This window comes from Haliotis cracherodii, unplaced genomic scaffold (genome assembly GCF_022045235.1).
Source record: "Haliotis cracherodii isolate W230 unplaced genomic scaffold, xgHalCrac1.p SCAF_15, whole genome shotgun sequence".
Lineage (NCBI taxonomy): Eukaryota > Metazoa > Mollusca > Gastropoda > Lepetellida > Haliotidae > Haliotis > Haliotis cracherodii.
The window spans coordinates 35,900,074-35,922,887 of NW_027266270.1; the positions used below are offsets into that span (position 1 = coordinate 35,900,074).

Here is a 22,814-nt window from a genome sequence, read left to right on the forward strand (position 1 = left end):
AGTAGGACATAAAACCATAACAAATTTACCTAGCGTTCATTCAAAGTGATCGTTGAATGTCACTTATAAGCGAGCAAGCATTGCACAAAAGTAACTGTATTTTCACCCGATAGATCTAATAACTTAGCACCGATGAAACAAATACAAGTGACCCGGTAAATATCACTCCGGAGCACGAAAACTGGTGCTCGTTGGCAGACGACGGAAGCGGAGAAATAATGAAAAGTTTATTTTCTTATAAGAAGATTATATTTGGGCGGTCGTTATATCTGATTCTTATATTTTTTAGCTCACATCTACGAGCAGATGAAGGCACAAAGCCACGGAATATTGATATTGGAAAATATAGGTGAATTTCCTTTGCTTGGGACACGTCAGATAGTCAAAACAGTGTCCTCAGTTTTCGTGATATGAGCTTGATGTGTATAGTGTAGACCTTGAGAAAACAAAAAAATATTTATTACCTTTGTTTGATGATACTCATGCTAAATGATTTCTCCCCTTATTGTTTACTGTTTATTGAACATGTATGTGCCTGTCAATCACACTTTCATGTCATCTCACAGGTAACTGACCCGTGAAAATCTGGGGTAGAATAGGTCTTCTGCAACCCATTCTTGCCGTAAAAGGCGACTATGCCTGTCGTAGGAGGCAACTAACGGGATCGGGTGGTCAGACTTGCTGACTTGGTTGATACATGTCATCATATTCCAATTTTTGGGATCGATGCTCATGATGTCAGTCACTGGAATGTTGGTCCAGACTCGATATAAACTTACAGACCGCCGTCATATACCTGGTATATAGTGCTGATTGTGGCGTTAAATAACAAAGAATGAAGCACAGGCAATTGAATTTAGTGAAGATACGCCACAATACGTAGATGTACCTCTTATTATCTGTATTAAGGAACACTTGCAGCATATTGCACATGCTACTGAATCTTTTTAACTAACAAACTGAAAATAGTTTCGTGCATTGTGAAAACTGACAGTGCTGTATATTTTCTGCCAAGATAGGGTACATGTGTATAGTTCCTGGGCTGACAATGACTCTAACAGCATTGGGCTTCTTGGCTAGAAAGCTTCTGAGTTTGCTGTGTTTGTTAAAAAAGAGACAAGAGATGATAAAACAGAACACAAAGAGAGTGCCTGTTGAGAGTTGATGGTGGTTATTGAGTTTGCATGTGTGTTTCAGAGAGAGGGTCATACAGATGTTCCAGCATGCCTATGACAGCTACTTGAAGTATGCTTATCCATATGATGAGCTCCGCCCACTTTCTTGTGATGGACAGGATACATGGGGAAGGTAGATCATTACTCTAATAAATGTTTTAACCCAACAGCCTTAGAAATTTGATTTTTTAAGACTTTGTCCAGAGGACAAGTGTATATTAAATTCACTAGTACTCAGAATTTGTGCCTGATCCTGATTCAACAAACAAAAATCTTTACTGTATTAATATTTTCTGTCAGTTTTATTTAGCTAAAATTTGTTGCAAAACTGAAGCTTGAGAATTGGTTCAGAATTATGCTTCTACACAATGAGGACTATCATCATTGGATTTGTATTTTTCCTCAACACAGTTTTGTAGTCTTTGGCGAGTGGACTGCTGTGAATTGCAGTGGCTGCCATAGCACTGGAAATTTCACAAGGCTTTAGAGTGTTTCGTTACTTTTTCAGAGAAATGTTGAAAATATATAATTTTGAAAAAATATCATCTTCATACTTGTCAACATGGCCAAATGTCACTTTTTTTCAGCAGATTAAGAATAAAATAAATGTTGTTAGCCTAAAATAATTTGTAAAACTATTAAGAAGATAAATAAAAATATAATGGGTTGCCAAATTCAAATACAATATATATCAAGGACCCTTTCTCTCTCTTTAGTTTCAACTGTTGGTGGAATTTACAGTAATTTAACATTTAGGTTTCAGGTAAATCCTGCATGAATGACACTTTGAAAACTACTTGTGCCTTGTGTTTAAACAGCTACTCCCTGACCCTAGTGGACGCCCTTGACACCCTCATCATCATGGGTAACCACACTGAGTTCCGGCGCATAGCACAGATGCTTATAGACAAATCAGAAGATTTCTTTGATATGGACATCAATGCTTCAGTCTTTGAAACCAATATCAGAGGTATAGTACGGTACAATATAGTTATACTGTTTTGGCTTTGCAAAAAGTGAGTTGGGCTTTAAGTCACTTTCAGCATTATTCCAATCATATCTTTACCAAGCTGTATATTAATGATATCGGTTGTAAAACTACATGGTCAATGTATGATTACAGTTGTTGGAGGCTTGATCTCAGCCCACCTGCTGACCCATAGAGCTGACATGGTCCTGGAGCCAGGCTGGCCCTGCTCGGGGCCGCTGCTGAGGATGGCTGAAGTCATCGCCAGGAAGCTCCTGCCAGGTACGCGGCATCACTGCGTTCTCATGATACAGACTCACATTAAGATCTGATCTTTTACTCTGAAACAATACTTCTCTGTGTAGATCTGACAAGCCCTGCATAGAAGGTTGTGTCAGGTGAACCTTACGGGAACTTTAGCCACCCAGTCTAAATGAAGGGGTAGCTTTCTAAATTATGTTGCCTCTTCTAAAAGAAACCTACAACGAACACAAATATACCTTTTAGGGTACTCCCTTTAGGAATTTAGGAACCTTTTCGTGTTTAGGGCTTTACTCGCAGAGAAGTGTTATATCAAGGTCTAGTTTTAATGAGATTGGTATTTCAGTAGATATGTCTTGTATTGAGTGAAATCTAATATTAAGTTTGAATTACTTTGAATGTCAGAATGTCCATTGTCATTTGTCCTAAAACCATATCTGCTTATCTTATGTATTTATTTCTGGAAGAGGTATATTTATGTCATTTTGTACATTTATAAGTTAAGGTAAGATATATAAATAACTGCTAATAGTAACAGGAACATGTATCGCTGTTTGTGACCTTATGTAACACATTGAGGCAACACATGAACAGCTGAAAACTAGTAGTTAACTGAAACTGAATTTCACTGGCTGAAAATATAATCTGGAGCTCTCCTCAGTTCCTTTTTCCTACTATAGATTCTGTATTGAACAAATTGAAGATTGTTTTTGAATCATTAAATACCTCAAGTGGGGATATTTTAAGATCCTCAAATGGCAATATAGTCCATGATGAGACTTATTACATTATGAGTATGGAATTCGTTTATTCTGCTTTCATTTCTGTATCATGAATTTTTCAGCCTTTGACACACCAACTGGGATGCCATATGGCACAGTCAACCTTCGTCATGGTGTTCCAAAAGGGGAGACAACTGTCACCTGTACTGCAGGTGTGGGCACATTCCTTATAGAGTTTGGTGCACTTAGCCGGCTGACAGGGGATCCTATTTTTGAGAAAGTAGCTATGCGTGCACTCCGGACATTATGGGATATCAGATCTCAAATTGGGATGGTAAGCCACATTTGACTTATTTTGCAGCTTTCATAGGTAACTAACTGCCTCTGTAGTCTATCTACCAGGAGAGCAGAGGGTATGTGGTTTGATCCCCTGGTCACACCTTACCAAAGATTGTACTTGTTGTTACCATGCCTGGTGCTCTGCAATGTAGTGGATAGAGTGTCTGCCCAGAGAGCGGAAGGTCGGTGGTTTGATCCTCGGTCTTATGAGGCATTGCCTGCGCGGTCAAGTGGATAAAGCGTCTGCCCTGAGAGTGGAAGGAATGTGGTTCAATCCCCTTGCCATCTCATGACAAGAAGACATTATATGATGGTCCTTGTTGTCACCCTGTGTGGCATTGGGTGTTAGGCGAATAAAACAAGGCTGGCATGGAGTCAGTATTAGGTATCTCAGTGGGCTAGCTCTATGAAATGGGCATCAGTCCGGATTAGTACAAGCATCCACACACACGTGCCAAAATCTTCAATGCAGTGTTAAAGCCCACCTGATCCTCGCCTCTTACGACAAGCTGGGTCAACTTGTTTTCAATCTACAGAGGGGCGGTAGCGTAGCCTAGTGGTTAAAGCGTTGCTCAACTTGCCAAAGGCCTTGATTCGATTTCCACATGGGTCTAATGTGTGAAGCCTCTTTCTGGTGTCCCCCGTTGTGATATTGCTGGAATATTGCTAAAAGCAGCGTGAAACCAAACTCGCTCACTCACTCACACTCAATCTCTGTTGAGGTGACACAGGGTTTTTACGTTACATTCAAGATTATTGCACTTATTAACATTTTAAGTGTAAGTTATAAATTAGATATGATCAATGAGAGATGAATATTTTTGTCTGCCATAGGTGGGTAACCATGTTGATGTTGCTGAGGGTAAATGGACAGCTATTGACTCTGGTATTGGTGGAGGGATAGACTCATACTTCGAGTACCTGGCCAAGGGAGCTGTGATGTTCCAGATTCCAGAGCTTCTCGAAATGTTCAAAGGTTGGTTTATTAGGGCTTGTATTTGTATTAGTAGGAGAGTTTTTGTCACCTGCCATTTATTTGTCTGACCAGTTCATCAGCAGTATTGTTAATTACTTTGATCATAGTCATGATAACCAGTGGCAGAAATCAAGGGCTTCAAATACCATAGCCAAAAATCGCGAACCGCGTGTTAAACAGTATTCCAGTTATTTCATGGAATGTCAACTTGATGAAGGAGGAAAGTGATGCAGTTCTCAGATTTATACTGCTTTGGTGAAACCCATGAGCATTGGTATGGTGCTGACAAACCGAGAACCAAAATCAGGGGGAACCAAGGGAATCAACTCTGCACAGCGATTGCAGTGCCTTAGATTTGCTGAGATATCAGTAACTGTAACTGTAATCTAATTATTTACTTGTATCAGCTGTGTTTTTCTCAGCATTATGTGAGTAGTGTAGTAGAAATTTAATATGAAAGTCAAGAGGTCCTTGCCATCACAACTCTAAATGTCCATGATAAATGTTGGTTGTTAAAGGTCCTGTGGTCAAACAGGTGCATACAGTGTCTAGCTCTGAAACACAGGCTTCTAAACACAGTGAATCAAACCCTGGTAGAGTGTCATTCTCTTTTTAGGGAACAATAATGGTTCTTGCAGCTATGACTGTCAAGTTAATATAAGGGAGTTATGATGGTCGTAACATTATGATTGGGAACAGCCCTGTACACAATGGGTCTTGGAGATATGACTGTTTTAAAGTGTAGAAATTATGAACACTGTTGCACTACAATTGGACAGGGCCATTTACACATTGGAGTCTTGGAGCTATGACTTGTACAGTAGGGGAGTTATGATGGCTGTAGCACTATGATTGGACAATGCCCTGTTCTCAGTGGGGTCGTGGAGCTATGACTATTTTAGAGTGGGGGAATTATGATGGCTTTAGCACTACGATTGGACAGGGCCTTTACACAATGTTGTCTTGTAGCTATGACTATGAAAGGACTGTGTGCTATATTTGATTACATTTAATTTTTTTGAAAAAGAAAATAAAATCAAAATGAATCAAGCATTGCCTGAGAATGAAAGACTATTATTTTTTTAGCCTATTGTTGAGATTTTTCTTGTGGGCAATGTTGTTGAATTCAAGAAATGTTTTGTTTTTTCTTTGATTTAGTTTGGTATGTGTTAATGTGCTCTTGATATTTGGTTCTGACAGAGTATGAAGCAACTGTGGAGAAGTATGTGAAAAGAGATGATTGGTACATGTGGGCTAACATGAAGAAAGGGGGAATAACTCTACCAGTCTTCACATCACTGGACTGCTACTGGCCGGGTGTACAGGTAGTCCGTTCCATTATCCTCCTTGATATTTGTTTGTGTTTACACTGCACCCAGCAATATTCCAGCTATGTGAATTGTGTTTCAGTGTAGTCTCTCACACCGTTATCAAGCAGGACTGACAACTACAAGTGATGAGAGGTGTATATATGATATGTTGTGATAACCTTTGAGATCAACAGAGATCAAGGGTATTACATCTCGTCTGCCTACGAAAGAATTTCAGTATGTCTGAGAATACTTAATATAAGCCTTTCATCATGTCGCTATAAAGCAACCCATGCAGGTCGTATGACGTAACCAGATGGGGATTCCAGGTTAGAACAGGTCCCCAACAACCGATGCAGGTCATATGACGTGACCGGGTGGGGATTCCAGGTTAGAACAGGTCCCCAGCAACCAATGCAGGTCGTATGACGTGACCAGATGGGGATTCCAGGTTAGAACAGATCCCCAACAACCGATGCAGGTCGTATGATGTGACCGGGTTGGGATTCCAAGTTAGAAAAAGGTCCCCAGCAACCGATGCAGGTCGTATGACGTGACCGGGTGGGAATTCCAGGTTAGAACAGGTCCCCAGCAACCGATGCAGGTCGTATGACGTGACCCAATGGGGATTCCAGGTTAGAACAGGTCCCCAGCAACCGATGCAGGTTGTATGACGTGACCGAATGAGGATTCCAGGTTAGAACAGGTCCCCAGCAACAGATGCAGGTCGTATGACGTGACCAGATGGGGATTCCAGGTTAGAACAGATCCCCAGCAACCGATGCAGGTCATATGACGTGACCGGGTTGGGATTCCAAGTTAGAACAGGTCCCCAGCAACCAATGCAGGTCGTATGACGTGAGCAAATGGGGATTCCAGGTTAGAACAGGTCCCCAGCAACATATGCAGGTCGTATGACGTGACCAGGTGGGAATTCCAGGTTAGAACAGAGCCCCAGCAACCGATGCAGGTCGTATGACGTGACCAGGTGGGGATTCCAGGTTAGAAAACAGATCCCCAGCAACCAATGCAGGTCGTATGACGTGAGCGAATGGGGATTCCAGGTTAGAACAGATCCCCAACAACCGATGCAGGTCGTATGACGTGACCGAATGGGGATTCCAGGTTAGAACAGGTCCCCAGCAACCAATGCAGGTCGTATGACGTGACCAGATGGGGATTCCAGGTTAGAACAGGTCCCCAGCAACAGATGCAGGTCATAGGATGTGACTGGATGGGGATTCAAGGTCATGCTCGGTGACTTGGTTGATTGCATGTCATTGTACTGATAGCATGGACCGTTATGCACTATAACAATCACTAGATTGTCTGGTCCAGACTTGATTATTTACAGCCAGCCTGCCACATAGCTGGAATGGTGTGAAACATTAAACAACAAACCAACAAAACAATACAGCTGACGTGACTGTTGCAGGGCATGATGGGGAGTGTAGAGAAGGGCATGAAGACACTACACAACTACCACCAGGTCTGGAAGCAGTTCGGCTTCACCCCAGAGTATTACAACATCCCCAAGTCGGAGGTGCACCAGGGCAGGGAGGGATACCCCCTCAGGCCAGGTACGTGTCAGACAGGGAGACGCGACTTACTGAGTGTTATTTAGTTATCCACCAGGGCAGGGAGGGATACCCCCCCAGGCCAGGTACGTGTCAGACGGGGAGACGTGTGTTAGTGAGTGTTATTTAGTTATCCACCAGGGCAGGGAGGGATACCCCCCCAGGCCAGGTACGTGTCAGACAGGGAGACGTGTGTTACTGAGTGTTATTTAGTTATCCACCAGGGCAGGGAGGGATACCCCCCCAGGCCAGGTACGTGTCAGACGGGGAGACGTGTGTTAGTGAGTGTTATTTAGTTATCCACCAGGGCAGGGAGGCATACCCCCCCAGGCCAGGTATGTGTCAGACAGGGAGACGTGTGTTACTGAGTGTTATTTAGTTATCCTGTGTGGATTCCAGGATAGAATAGGTCACCAGTGAGAGTTGACGTCATGGTAACCAGTGAGCAGTTGTTTCACCAACAGCTTGAGTGGTGGCCTGTGGAACATAACGCATGGCATTCCAGTGTTTACCTAATTAATTGTTTGTTTTGTGAGATATGTTCTGTAAGATATACTGCTGTAGTGCCACCGTCTGACAGTCTTACAGTCTTACAGTGTGACTTGATGACTATCTCTAGGGTTACCTCCCAACAAGCAGGAAACATCTAATGTTGGTGTGATGTTCATAACCGATCAAGGTCATGTGAAATATGATTGTAATATTGATTGCAAGTTAATGTTAAATATTTACTTGTACAATCCTGAGACTTGGGTAATTGTTGGATCTTTAGAAGTTGTCTTGACTATGTTCTTGAACAGTGTCTTTGAACAACATTCATTCGCTGATTCTAGCTATGATATATTTCAGGAATATTTGACACTTTTTAATGGATAACAACTTTTAATTTGTAACAATGTTTGGGGGCTACTTCTTGCCACTTTATCAGGTGATATTTTCACATGTCTTCATATTCTTCCAGCTTCTAAATGCCTGTCAAACACTTGCCATGTTTCAGAGTTGGTAGAGAGCGCGATGTACCTGTATCAGGCCACGAGGGACCCCTACATCCTGGAGATCGGCGTCGACATCTTGGAGGCCATAGAGCACAGTGCCAGGACACCATGTGGATATGCTACGGTCAGTTCACCTCAATTTATGTTGCTCTTTATACCATGAAAGTTTAGACTTATAAATTGCTTGATCTCACCATCCTCAGATACTGCACAAGAATTTCTTTTCTATTAAGACACATTATTGTGAACAAATGTAATTTGGAAATTGATGAAAGATTCTTATTTTTGGTTGAACTTGAATCTAAAATGCATGAGAAAAGGGGCAGCAAACATTCCTCAGCATACATTCCTCTCAATTTGAAAATGCTTTTATTATGTTTAGTATGTGAATCATTACACAAAAGAATTACCAAGGCTCAAATATACTGTTATATCTGCAAAATTTTGCATGTATTTTCTGCCTAGTAAGATATCTTTTATGCACATTCAGTGTTTAAAATAGCCAGGGGACCCAGGTTTGACCCTGTTGGGTTGCCATTTCATACATTTGTCTTTATTTTCTTTCTTGAAATGACAGTGAGTTATTACAGAATAAGCAACTCAGAATTATGGATTATCCGTTGCTTGTCAACATTCTGTCACTCGGGACAGATGATCCGTCATTCCTTGTATCTCTATGGGTATGCCCCCCTAGAACTGTAGTTCTGTGACAAGATCCATCATTTTCACAAGTATTCATTTCTTGGCCAGTAGGTATTCAGTATCAAAATCCTACATTATGAATCTACAAACTTAGAAACATTTGATATATCTTCACACTTTCCTACATGCTGTCACACATGGAAGCATAACACTGACCATCTATCACCACCAGGTTAAAGATGTCCGCAACCATCGTCTTGAAGACAGAATGGAATCTTTCTTCCTAGCGGAGACCACCAAGTACCTGTATCTCCTGTTCGACCCAGACAACTTCATCCACAACCAAGGCAACCATGGTAAAGTCATCAAGACACCCAGCGGCGAGTGTGTGATAGACACTGGTGGGTACATCTTTAACACAGAGGCTCACCCCATGGACATTGCTGCCATCCACTGCTGCAGCGCCCAGAAGGCGGCCGAGGATGCGGAACTGCAGGAGTTTCACGACAGTCTCAACCTCCTTGAACTGCTGGACATCACTGAGGTTAAGGAAAGTCTCATTGAAGGGAAGAAGTTGAAGAAAAAGGTGAAAGTTACACCTAAAGAAAAAGTGGAGTCCATGGAAATTGTGGTGGAAGATAATTCAAAAGAGGAGGAAGTTGATGATACCAAGGAGGTAGTTTCAACTGTTTCGTCAGAAGTAGCTGATGATGGTCGTGTTAAAGTTAAGGTGACTTATAAGACTACGGACACTCAGGAACACCCAGATAAGTCAGTGGAGAATAATCACAACGAGAGCTTAGAGTATGCTCCAAGGGTACCTGAAGTAAGTAGCAAATCCAAGTCGGAAAATCCTAAACGGGAAAATATGTTAAAACTTGAAGAGAAGACTACGACTATTGAACGGAAGAAACATTCTCTACAGCTTGCTGCGAGGCTGTTGGAGATATTTACTGGTTTGACGGGAGTTAATGATAAAAATATATCTGAACATCCTAACATTAACCATCTGTACAGAGAGTTGAAGGACTATGACTTGAACTACACATCCGTTCCTAGTATGATGAAGTGTCAAGCTTTGCCATTCCACATGCGTTTGTCAGTTATGGGGGAAATGTTTGATGACAATTAGATCTATTTATTGTTGATGTTTACAAAAACTTGTGTAATTTAAAAACTGTTTTTACAGGGGACGAATATTTATGGGAATTTTGAGAGGTGTGCCTGCAACAGAAGTTTATGCATTGGTCATTGATTGTAAACAGCACTTAATCATTGTAGTGCAATGATCGATTTGCGGAATGGGACCTGAATTCTAATTTTTTTGAAGTGAATGAATGTTATTGATGAGGTTAATCATGCTTATGAATCACTGTGATAAAATGTTTGTATGGCAGTGATATGTTTTTTAACAAGAAAAAGAGAAATGCATAGATGTGTATTAAACAGTGTTACTTGTTAAGTTGTTTGCTTAGATCATTGATGCTGCTTGAATCCTGGCTGTGAAATAAGCACCTTCCCGCAGGCCCGTGGCGGGTAGATCTTGTGTCAAACTTGTATTTTCAGACTTGTATGGGTTCTTATGTCCTGCAGTAAATTTACCTGTTGATGTATTTGTCACAATAAGCTGCAGTTTCTTAAATGAGGGCCTTAAGAGTTTAGTCAGGGCCTGCAGCTTCTAGAGTCTGTGGGTCATGATGGCAGCCTGGCAATATATTTTATTTCAAATGCTGAATATGGACGCCCAGACTTTTATGCTTAATTTTGTCGTCACGATATGGCCGAAATATTGACGATGTGATGTTTAAATTTTAGCTCACTCACTTTGATTAATTTTGAACACTTCATCATTTGTTGAAGTACAGATTGTGGTCATTCTTAGCAGCAGCTGTTAGAGGTTTAATTTATGCATCTCAACTTCTGTATTATGAGGAACACAAATGTTTCAGAGTGTCTTCTTACTCCTTCACCAGGTGAATGAATGCTAGGAAGCAGAGAGCATATATATTACATGTAAGAACAACAAAATTAGTTGGACAACAAAGGCGGAAACTTAACAAGGGAAGCCTACAGTTAATTACTGCTGATTGGTGATTAGTAATAGATGAATGGAAGGCAGGGGTTAATTATCCTTTTTGTCCATTGATAATTATTAATCAGCGATAACATAGTGTTCCTCTTAATAGAGTTGACATCAATAAATTCTCTCTCTTATGTGTATCAATTCTAAATGCCTTTCAAAGACTTAATAATCAATTTGTTCTATTACTGTTATCATGTGTAACTTACCCAAAACGTAACAACACTTTGATATCTTTGTATGATTAAACCATTTTGATTCGTATTTACAATATGGAGGTGGGAGGGGAGATATTTCTGTACTTGGGTGTATCGCCTTTTAGGCAATGTGAGTTTGTCTTGTTGATCACTCCATGTTTTTGTAAATGAACAGGCTGACTAGCCTCAGTTGAATTTATGTTTGTTGTCAGTGTTTCTATTTGTGGAAGTACAGACATCCCATTTGGATTCAGGGGCCAAATAGGGTCCCCGTATCTTACTGTTTGAATGGCATTCTAGAAATTAGTGAGTAAGTAAGGAAACATACAACGTTATGGATAACAACTTCTGGTTTATTGCATATAGCGACGTTTCAATAAACCAGAGGTTGTTATCCATAAAGTTGTCCGTTTCTTAGGTTCCCGTCTAATGATGGTTGTAAGTGTTATGAGGTGATTTCCAAATAGAAACACAAAGGTTAACTCAGAAATTGCAGAAAATCACATATATCTAATTTTTTAAGTTATCCTGCATTACCCCTTAATGCATCTACTGCTTGTCCTTGACAGAGAGAAAGAGCTGTGTGAAGTCTTGCTGAAGAAGAAGTTGTTTCAACTAGCTGAATGGCAAACCGTATCACTCAGCTCCCATGAGACCCAAAAGGGGTTTACGTCATGGATCAGCATATTACCTATGTGTTGAACTATCACATTTTTCATTGAATTCTTTTTATGTGTTGATAACTCTAGTGATTTTTCTTGTGAACGATATTGTGCATACGGTTTGTGTTTTCATATCTTTCATATGATTAACACCACAGCTTGATTAATTATCTCCTTGTTGTGGTTTTCACCCTGGTAATGGGTAGTGGTGTAACGATACATCAAACTATCGATTGATTGCGATTGCTTGTCTCATGATAGTACACTATCGATTGCAACTTGAAACAATCGATACTATTGGCGATAGTTTGTCTACCTATCGATAGTTTCGATAGTTAATGTGTGTTGTGGACAGAATATAAATAAAACAAAACAAACATTGTTTCGGTTCATGTTACATGAACATTAGCACAAACGCCACATGCTTCGGCGAAATCAGATCGTGGCATTCGTTTCACGTGCAGAAAATGAATGCTGACACGTGATGCATTGCAATCGTCAGATCAGGCTTTTCGTTCGTTGGAGCAAGACACACTTTACGGTCGTTGACCAATATTGGTGGTCTTTATAGGAACTAGTTATCGTTGGACCAATATTCGTGGTCTTGGTATAAACTAGATGGGACAATATTCGTGGCCCTTAGAAACGTAAAGTGTGTACTTGCTCCTATAGTAAATCATTCATTCCTGCATTCTAGGTCATGGACCTTGTATAGTTTCCCTTTTTTTCATTAAGAAGAGAATCACGTTTAGTTCCCCATTAATCGTACCATTCCAGTGGAGTAGAAAAGACGGAAGGTATACACATGAACGTCGTCGCCTTCCACTGCCCAACAAACATTGGTAGCAGAGCCTGCGCAACAATGTGTTTGGTACATTTACTTTCTTAAAAAACATAGAAACAACTCCTATGATCATCTAACCTCTGTCGTGGTTTCGTTTGGATTGCACTACTTTGCTTGATTTAGAGTTACGTCCCTTAGTTACTCGTCGCTAGGCAACATTGACATGATGCCGGACGCCACATGTCAGTTTGAAATTGTCGCCAATAAGGCAGGCAAATCTTGGGTATGGGACCATTTTGGCTTTGTCAAAACGCAAAACGAGACAGACAAGCAAAAAGTAAGTTGTAGAATCTGTCGGATAATTCTAAAGTATTCAGGAAATACTACTAATCTGACCGACCACTTGACAAGACGGCACCCAGATATTTGTATAAAATGCTTTGAGAGGTCAATTTGAACTTGTTTTCTTTTCATTTCTTGTTTTCTTTACAAATAGTATCAAAAAGTTATAATCATTTTGATGGTGTCAGTCAAAATGCTGAAATATATGCTGCTAAAGCCTGCTATAATTGCAAGTGAAAACTATCGCAATAGTAGGGCCACTATTGCAATAGTATCGCAGTAGTTGTTTTAACTATCGCAATAGTATCGCAATAGTAAAAAATTCTTCAATAGTCACCCCTAGTAATGGGCGTTTTGTTGTTTCTAGGAGCCATCTTGAATATTGTCCATGGTCATGCTTTTTCATGGCATGCGTTCTGTATTCCTTGTATTGCCTGGGACTTCATCATTGACATCATCTTGCAATAATATTGTTTAGTAAAGTGATGGTGTTTTGCGTTGTCTGCATAAACTTGTTTTTCATAAACCCACTGGCTCGGACAAACAATTATAGTATACATAATCGGGCGGGACGCATTGTGATTACACTGCTTCATTGCAGATATACATGCCATCTTGTAGCAAGTGTCCCCGTAATAAGTCTGGGTGGGACCCCCATCCTTTTGTGGCTAAATTGCATGCCCATCTGCATCCGGACTTCGAAATGTAAAGACTGTCTCCCGCTTTCCCCCACCACCACGTCACTTGTCATCCCGGTTGTGACGTCTGCAGCTACCCCTCTGTCATTGTCAGCCACGTCACCTACCACCTCCGTCATTGTCTCCTCCCAGGCGCTGATGTTCTACTTCGGGCTTCAGGATTCCCGCCAATCAACAGACGCTTCCCATGACATTCCACACATCTATTTGGACCCAGTGTGGTTCCACTACATGCAGATGCTGCAACAGTCCCTGCCACGGTATCCGGTGCCTTCAGCTGGGGCAAGGATATTGGCGCCCCTGGCTCCTTCAGCGTCTGTCCGGGCGTCTTCCCAAGCGTCTCTACCAGTGTCTCTACAAATGCCCTCACACATGCCTGGCTGGGACTTATGCAGCACCTCTACAGAACGGTCCACCTTATCCCGTGATTCCACCTCGCCTGGCGCCACATCACGACACAGTGAGTGCAAGTCCTCTCAGTCTAGGCGCCATTCTTGGAGCCGCTCTCCGGCTCTCATCAGAAGGCTCCTTTATCCCAGCATACTAGGGATTGGTATCAGAGGCGGACTCCCATCTGGGGCTAAACCAGGTGGCAGACTGGAGCACCAACCGGTTGGAGGCAGTGGCACATTCCCTGGGGTTGGGCGTCGAAAGGAGGGACACTATCTCGTCAGACCCTACATCCAACAACAAACTCATATTCGTGCCACCTAAAATAAATCACGACCACGCACCGTCTACCAACCTCTTTAACGAACAAGTCTCGGACACATATGCTCGGATCTCAAGTTTCGCCAGAGACAAGCCCGCCCTCAAGGCCCTGGCTCATGTCTCAAACTCAGCCTCCTTCAAACCATCCAGGTCGGGCAACTACCAATGCCGATAGGACTCCTCCTTTTGTGGCCGGAACCAGGGTGCACCTACCAGCCTCGCAAGGATCGCTCTCAGGAAGGGAGTCAATCGACACACACAAACGACTGGGACCTTCCACCCCTAGTCGTTTCAGTTGTCGAGACTCCAGTAGGTGGCAGACTAGGATGATTCAGGCGGAATTAGGAAATCCTCGGGGACATCGTAGACATCCTCCGTCGAAGGTATGAACGACCAGCCTCTAATGTCGTACCAACTTCACACGCCTACCCCCCTACTCAACAGCAGCAACAGCGCTCAGACATCGACATGTTGCAGGCCAAGGAGGCCATAGAGATTGTACACTCCCCAGCCATAACACCGGGCTTCTATCCGCCAGTATTCCTTGTCCCCCAAAAGACTCCGACCAATTCCGAATTATACATAATCTAGCCACCTACAACAAGCACTACCTGGCTCGTCCACCGTATTTCCGGACGACCAAGCTCAGGCTCCTCTGGTCCAGGATATTGGCTCACGACTCTCTCATCCAGGAGGCATACTTACATGTACCGATCCATCCAGTAGCCACCTTCTTCCACCTGAGGAATGTCCAGTTTGAGGCGTACATACACGACAGCCTCCTGGACAAACAGGACAGGACACAGACCAGACAAAAGTCGCACCCACAGAGTGGACGCCTTCGTTCTTGTTTGTCTGCACCTCAGCCATCCCAGCATAGACCTATTCGCCACCAGATCCGAACCTTCATATCACTATTTCCGGATCCTCAGGCTTGGGCAGTTGACACCTTCAGCGTTCCCAGGGAAGGACTAAAAGCGTATGCACTCCTTCCCAGGGTCCTTCAGAAGATAAGGTCGACGCAGAGCTTCGATCTGACTTGGTGGCCGGCGAGAGGCTGATTAGTCGATCTATGAGAGATAGCCGCCGCCGACCTTCTCCAACCCCCAGACTGGCCCAATCTTCTGATCCACCCACACAGCAAACGACTACACCCGGCACCAGACAGATTATATCTGCACGTCTGGTCCATCTTCAAAGAGCCAAGGGTTCCAAAGTTCCAAGGGTTACTCGGCTAGGGCAGGGAGAGCTATTACATTGGCGTATTGGCCGTCTACCAGAAGTCTGTACGACGATAAGTGGCGCTCCTTCGAAGGTCTGTGCAAGGAAAAGAACAGGACCCCACCTCTTGGTCACCCCAATTCTTGTCCGAGTTTCTTCTATTCTTGCACCACAAGCGTTGTCTGAAAGGAAGCACTACCGTGACATACCTTGTGGCCCTCAACTCTGTTTTGGCGGTTCCGGAAGATCGAAAAATGACGAAGATCCCGGAACTCCAAGCCTTACCTAACTCCTTCCGGCTGGAGGATCAGAAGGCTAAGTTTAGACCCCAAGCTTGGGATGGTGCGCCTTTTGAACCATTCCATTCGGCGTTGTACTATAGCCTCACTAAGAAGACAGTCTACCTTCAGGCTCTCGCTACTGCGGCACGCGTACGTGAGCTACACGCGTTGGACGTTAGGCGTGTCCGGTTTGAACTACCTACCCCATTATTTTTCCAAACACTGTAAACATACTTTGAGACATATTGAAAAGATGAAACTTAGCAAAACTGATCATCAAGGTTGAAATTAAAGTGTCAAATATTCTTAGAGTGAAACACAACACTAGTCTATGAGAAAATGGCATCACAAGTCAGTATCTCGTGTGTCCGCCATGTGCATTGGTGACTGCCGTGCAACGTCGATACATGGAATGGATGAGGCGGTTGATGAAGGTCATAGGCACTTGAGCCCACACTCTGTGGAACGCCTGACGCAGTTCAGCTGCATTTTTCGGCCTTGGTCGGACGTCATTCAGCCGTCTTTGTATCTCGCCCAACAGGTGCTCAATGGGATTTAAATCGGGACTGAGGGCAGGCCACTGCATGGTTCTGATGCAATTCTGCTGGAGGAAGTCTCTTGTTTCTGTCGCAGTACTTTAGGCACGGGCGTTATCATGTTGCTACTCGTGGTTGCGGCGACGTGTCAAATATGGTATGGCGTTTGGTCTCAAGACTTGATCAATGTACCAAGCTACTGTGACACCATTGCCTCTCTCTGGACCGATGTTCTGGAAGACCACAGGGCCGACCCTCTGTGCCAGACCAATTCCATCCAGCACCATGATGCTCGGACCACCCCACGAGTCTGGATTTTTTTAGGGCAAGAAATGGGTGAAAGCATGTGCATTTCAATTTGCACGGAACTCACATGCATCGGTTTACCATGGCCGTTGCCGTGATGCGTTTGGGCGATCGGTTATGTATATTTTTTTTACATGTGGTTAAGAGCCAAAGCTTGGTGCAGGATTATATTTTACTAAATATTGTGTTCTGATGAGAATGGGGCGCTGAAGTCGCCGAGTGGTTAAAGCCTTCACTCCTCGCACGAAAGACTCCCACAATGGGTACAATGTATAAAGCCCATTTCTGGTGTCCCGCGCTGTGATATAGCTGGAATATTGCTAAATTCGGCATAAAAGCCGGACTCGCTCACCCCCTCTGATGATAATGATATGTTAGCTGTATGCTTTATAGACTGCTTGCAGTGTTTGTTGTGTGATTCTGATGAACAGAATCATGATAGAAACAACAGCTTACACGATTTCAGAACCACACACTTACAGTCAATCAGGCCAGTCCGACGCATTTTGATTTTCTTCTCCTTAGAATGGCCTTCCTTTAACCAGAGCTGAATATTTCTTAAATGTTGGTTTAAGGGTCATATTACTATATAGGAAGAGTATGAGGGCATTAAGCAGTACGCTAAAGATGTGATATTATGCGGATAAGTTGTCATGGTGACGTATGTCGATCAGTTGATGAAGGTTCAGCTTGTTGTCCCGGTCTTGCAGTCATTTCTCAACCCCTTCACATGGTTAAGGGCGACTGGAAATGTACATGAAAGAAAACATTTATACATATACAAAACAAGAACTTGTTTAAAAAGAAAACATAACCGTGATCATGTTTCTAGGTTTGTTAGCACCATTTATCGTAAATTTCACCAAACTGGTAAACGTCTAAGACCTGCATTACTTTCCTCCCACATCAAGCTGACACGCCCGTCATATAACTGAAATAATGTTCAAAGCGGCGGTAAACTCACTCACTGTCCTCAGCGTAAACAGTGAAGAATTCCCAATATCTAACGGTTAGGGCAACTGACTAGTTGTGCAGGTAAAGGCCTGTTCTCTTATTGGCGAAGGCGAGTATCACGATTCCTGTGAACCTGACATCTCAAAGTAGTGAGTCACATTACTTTCTGGTTACGTATTTACAAACTAGACAAAATAATCTGCTAGTACCCCTTCCCGTGAGTTTCCCCAATGTGGTCAGTCGGAATCCCCACGGTACGACCAGCATAGATTGTAGTGGCCCTATTCTAACCCGGAACCCCCGTGGTACGACCAGCATAGATTGTAGTGGACCTATTCTAACCCAGAATCCCCGTGGTACGACCAGCAGAGATTGTAGTGGACCTATTCTAACCCGGAATCCCCGTGGTACCTCTATCACTCTATGATGATACCGTGTCTATATGATGATATATGTCTATATCACTCTATGATGATACTGTGTCTATATGATGATATGCGTCTATATCACTCTATGATGATACTGTGTCTATATGATGACATGTGTCTCTATCACTCTATGATGATATATGTCTATATGATGATATATGTCTATATCACTCTATGATGATATATGTCTATATGATGATATGCGTCTATGTCACTCTATGATGATACTGTGTCTATATGATGATATGCGACTTTATCACTCTATGGTGATATGTGTCTCTATCACTCTATGATGATACCGTGTCTATATGATGATATGCGTCTTTAACACTCTATGGTGATATGTGTCTCTATCACTCTATGGTGGTACTGTGTCTATATGATGACATGTGTCTCTATCACTCTATGATGATGCCGTGTCTATATGATGATATATGTCTATATCACTCTATGATGATATGTGTCTCTATCACTCTATGATGATACCGTGTCTATATGATGATATGCGTCTTTAACACTCTATGGTGATACTGTGTCTATATGATGACATGTGTCTCTATCACTCTATGATGATACCGTGTCTATATGATGATATATGTCTATATCACTCTATGATGATATATGTCTATATGATGATATGCGTCTATGTCACTCTATGATGATACTGTGTCTATATGATGATATGCGACTTTATCACTCTATGGTGATATGTGTCTCTATCACTCTATGATGATACCGTGTCTATATGATGATATGCGTCTTTAACACTCTATGGTGATATGTGTCTCTATCACTCTATGATGGTACTGTGTCTATATGATGACATGTGTCTCTATCACTCTATGATGATACCTTGTCTATATGATGATATATATGTCTATATCACTCTATGATGATATATGTCTATATCACTCTATGATGACATGCGTCTCTATCACTCTATGATGATACCGTGTCTATATGATGATATATGTCTATATCACTCTATGATGGTACTGTGTCTATATGATGACATGTGTCTCTATCACTCTATGATGATACCGTGTCTATATGATGATATATATGTCTATATCACTATATGATGATATATGTCTATATCACTCTATGATGACATGTGTCTCTATCACTCTATGGTGATACCGTGTCTATATGATGATATATGTCTATATCACTCTATAATGATATGTGTCTCTATCACCCTATGATGATACCGTGTCTATATGATGATACATGTCTATATCACTCTATGATGACATGTGTCTCTATCACTGTATGATGATACCGTGTCTTTATGATGATATATGTCTATATCACTCTATGATGATACCGTGTCTATATGATGATATGCGTCTTTATCACTCTATGGTGATATGTGTCCCTATCACTCTATGATGATACCGTGTCTATATGATGGCATGTGTCTCTATCACTCTATTATGATGCCGTGTCTATATGATGATATATGTCTATATAACTCTATGGTGATATGTGTCTCTATCACTCTATGATGATACCGTGTCTATATGATGACATGTGTCTCTATCACTCTATGATGATACCGTGTCTATATGATGATATATGTCTATATCACTCTATGATGATATATGTCTATATCACTCTATGATGACATGTGTCTCTATCACTCTATGATGATACCGTGTCTATATGATGATATGCGTCTTTATCACTCTATGGTGATATGTGTCTCTATCACTCTATGATTATACTGTGTCTATATGATGACACCTTGACCTTCATTGTAGCCGTGTATGGAAGCTGGACTACATGGACTGAGACTGCTAGTGAGTGTAGCGCTCTGTGCGACAGAGGAACTCAAACTATACGTAAAACAAGACAGTGTGTGGGAGGCTGGGATTGTGAACCCTCTATGGGGTAGGGCTGTACAAACAGATCCGGCTGTGGTCCAGACTGGGTCTATGAGGCAGGGCTGTACAAACAGATCCGGCTGAGGTCCAGACTGGGTCTATGGGGCGGGGCTGTACAAACAGATCCAGCTTGGGTTCAGACTGGGTCTATGGGGCAGGGCTGTACAAACAGATCCGGCTGTGGTCCAGACTGGGTCTATGAGGCAGGGCTGTACAAACAGATCCGGCTGAGGTCCAGACTGGGTCTATGGGGCGGGGCTGTACAAACAGATCCAGCTTGGGTTCAGACTGGGTCTATGGGGCAGGGCTGTACAAACAGATCCGGCTTGGGTTCAGACTGGGTCTATGGGGCAGGGCTGTACAAACAGATCCAGCTCGGGTTCAGACTGGGTCTATGAGGCAGGGCTGTACAAACAGATCCAGCTGGGGTTCAGACTGGATCTATGGGACAGGGCTGTACAAACAGATCCAGCTGGGGTTCAGACTGGGTCTATGGGGCAGGGCTGTACAAACAGATCCAGCTGGGGTTCAGACTGGGTCTATGGGGCAGGGCTGTACAAACAGATCCAGCTGGGGTCCAGACTGGGTCTATGGGGCAGGGCTGTACAAACAGATACGGCTGGGGTCCAGACTGGGTCTATGAGGCAGGGCTGTACAAACAGATCCAGCTGGGGCCCAGACTGGGTCTATGAGGCAGGGCTGTACAAACAGATCCAGCTGGGGTTCAGACTGGGTCTATGAGGCAGGGCTGTACAAACAGATCCAGCTTGGGTTCAGACTGGGTCTATGAAGCAGGGCTGTACAAACAGATACGGCTGGGATTCAGACTGGGTCTATGAGGCAGGGCTGTACAAACAGATACGGCTGGGGTTCAGACTGGGTCTATGAGGCAGGGCTGTACAAACAGATACGGCTGGGGTTCAGACTGGGTCTATGAGGCAGGGCTGTACAAACAGATAAGGCTGGGGTCCAGACTGGGTCTATGAGGCAGGGCTGTACAAACAGATCCAGCTGGGGTTCAGACTGGGTCTATGGGGCAGGGCTGTACAAACAGATCCGGCTGGGGTTCAGACTGGGTCTATGGGGCAGGGCTGGCAGCTGCTCAAAGGTTGTTCTCTATTTGCTACTCAAAAGTCACGGCTCAGTCGCTAAAATCACAAATTCCTATACTGCGAAAATTGGAGACTTGAGAATCTATGTAGGTTTGGCTGTTTCTGACAAACAACATGCTTCAACGGATGTCAGGTAATCAGCAGTAACACGACACTTTACTCATCAATAGGTAGCCTAGTGGTTAAAGCGTTCGCTAGTCACGACGAAGGCCTGGATTCAATTCCCAACATGGGTGCAATGTGCAAAGTTCATTTTTGGAGTGCCGCGTTGTGATATTGCTGAAAGCAGCGTAAAAACTCACTCACTAACTGATCTATAAGCGAACAGCACCTGAGTAGACATATATGCAAGCTGTGACTTCAATCGGAGAAAAAAACGGTAGATATATTAATAACAACATCATCAAGTAGCAAAACGCGCGTGCGTGCGTGCGTGCGTGTGTGCGTGCGTGCGTGTGTGCGTGCGTGTGTGTGTGTGTGTGTTACATTACTGATTTATGACAATTGACATCTAAAATCCCACAAGAATAATTCATTTATACAGAAGCATATTTTTCTTGTCTACAGAGGGACGATATGAATTACAACTTGTTCGCATAACCCAGTCTTGGCATATTTATCACAATCACATCTCCACCCAACAGGGCCAGGTTGTAAGGTGCAATGGACACTCTTCAATCATAAGGATCTGTTCGTCGAGGTACTGTGTTACTGTTAGTGAGTTGAATGTGTTAGTACACCACGAGGCGTGTTAGATTCAAGTTCCATTGGGCGCGATTAGGTCTACAGGTATCCTGCCTCTACACTGGATTAAAAGCGACAAAGCCCTCTAAGGGTATATTGTACGATTCCGTATTGTATTTCCTACCCAGACCACATTCTCTCTACGCGGAGTGAGTGAGTAAGTGTGTTCCTACGCCGATTTTAGCAATATTCCAGCAATATCATGGCGGGGGACACCAGATATGGGCCTCACACATTGTACCCATGTTGGGAATCGAACCCGGGCTTTCGGCGTGATGGGCAAACGCTTTAACCACTAAGGTAACACCCCCCCCCCCCCACCCCCCACCCCCCACCCCCCTTATGGTACATAACTTCATTAGACGTACCCTCATGGTACGTAACTACCTTAGACGTGCCTTCATGGTACGTAACTACCTTAGACGTACCATCATGGTACGTAACTTCATTAGACGTACCCTTATGGTACGTAACTTCATTAGACGTACCCTCATGGTACATAACTTCATTAGACGTACCCTCATGGTACGTAACTACCTTAGACGTGCCTTCATGGTACGTAACTACCTTAGACGTACCATCATGGTACGTAACTTCATAAGACGTACCCCTTTGGTACATAACTTCATTAGACGTACCCTCATGGTACGTAACTACCTTAGACGTGCCTTTATGGTACGTAACTACCTTAGACGTACCATCATGGTACGTAACTTCATTAGACGTACCCCTATGGTACATAACTTCATTAGACGTACCCTCATGGTACGTAACTACATTAGACGTGCCTTTATGGTACGTAACTACCTTAGACGTACCATAATGGTACGTAACTTCATTAGACGTACCCTCATGGTACGTTACTACCTTAACGTATCTTCATGACACGTAGGCACACAACTTCATTA

The 22,814-nt window shown here is 43.0% G+C and overlaps 2 protein-coding genes across 3 annotated transcripts in view; both read left to right on the forward strand.

Moving 5' to 3' along the window:
- The first annotated feature begins 1 nt into the window (after nucleotide 1).
- LOC139462561 (ER degradation-enhancing alpha-mannosidase-like protein 2) lies at nucleotides 2-11,423 on the forward strand. Of its 2 annotated transcripts, XM_071244383.1 has the most exons (11): nucleotides 2-90; nucleotides 290-349; nucleotides 1,198-1,308; nucleotides 1,994-2,145; nucleotides 2,299-2,424; nucleotides 3,248-3,459; nucleotides 4,299-4,440; nucleotides 5,641-5,765; nucleotides 7,186-7,330; nucleotides 8,325-8,446; nucleotides 9,197-11,423. In XM_071244383.1, the coding sequence occupies exons 3-11, from the start codon at nucleotides 1,214-1,216 to the stop codon at nucleotides 10,094-10,096; spliced, it is 2,019 nt and encodes a 672-aa protein (XP_071100484.1). In that variant the 5' UTR covers nucleotides 2-90; nucleotides 290-349; nucleotides 1,198-1,213; the 3' UTR covers nucleotides 10,097-11,423. The 2 variants fall into 2 exon arrangements, with proteins under 2 accessions (XP_071100484.1, XP_071100483.1); XM_071244382.1 differs by lacking the exon at nucleotides 2-90 and having other exon boundaries at nucleotides 196-349.
- Nucleotides 11,424-12,971: 1,548 nt separating this feature from the next.
- The window catches only part of LOC139462562 (uncharacterized), a 54,800-nt gene continuing 44,957 nt past the window's right edge, over nucleotides 12,972-22,814 (forward strand). The window contains exon 1 of the mRNA XM_071244385.1: nucleotides 12,972-13,024. Coding sequence (XP_071100486.1) covers nucleotides 12,973-13,024 — 52 coding nt within the window. The 5' untranslated portion in view covers nucleotide 12,972. The remainder of the gene's footprint in view (nucleotides 13,025-22,814) is intronic.

Coding starts and splice junctions, on each gene's coding strand:
- LOC139462561 (XM_071244382.1), top strand. CDS start 219: ATGAAAAGTTTATTTTCTTATAAGAAGATTATATTTGGGCGGTCGTTA. Junction 2,425..3,247: donor CGCCAGGAAGCTCCTGCCAG/GTACGCGGCATC, acceptor TGAATTTTTCAG/CCTTTGACACACCAACTGGG. Junction 3,460..4,298: donor TCAGATCTCAAATTGGGATG/GTAAGCCACATT, acceptor TGTCTGCCATAG/GTGGGTAACCATGTTGATGT.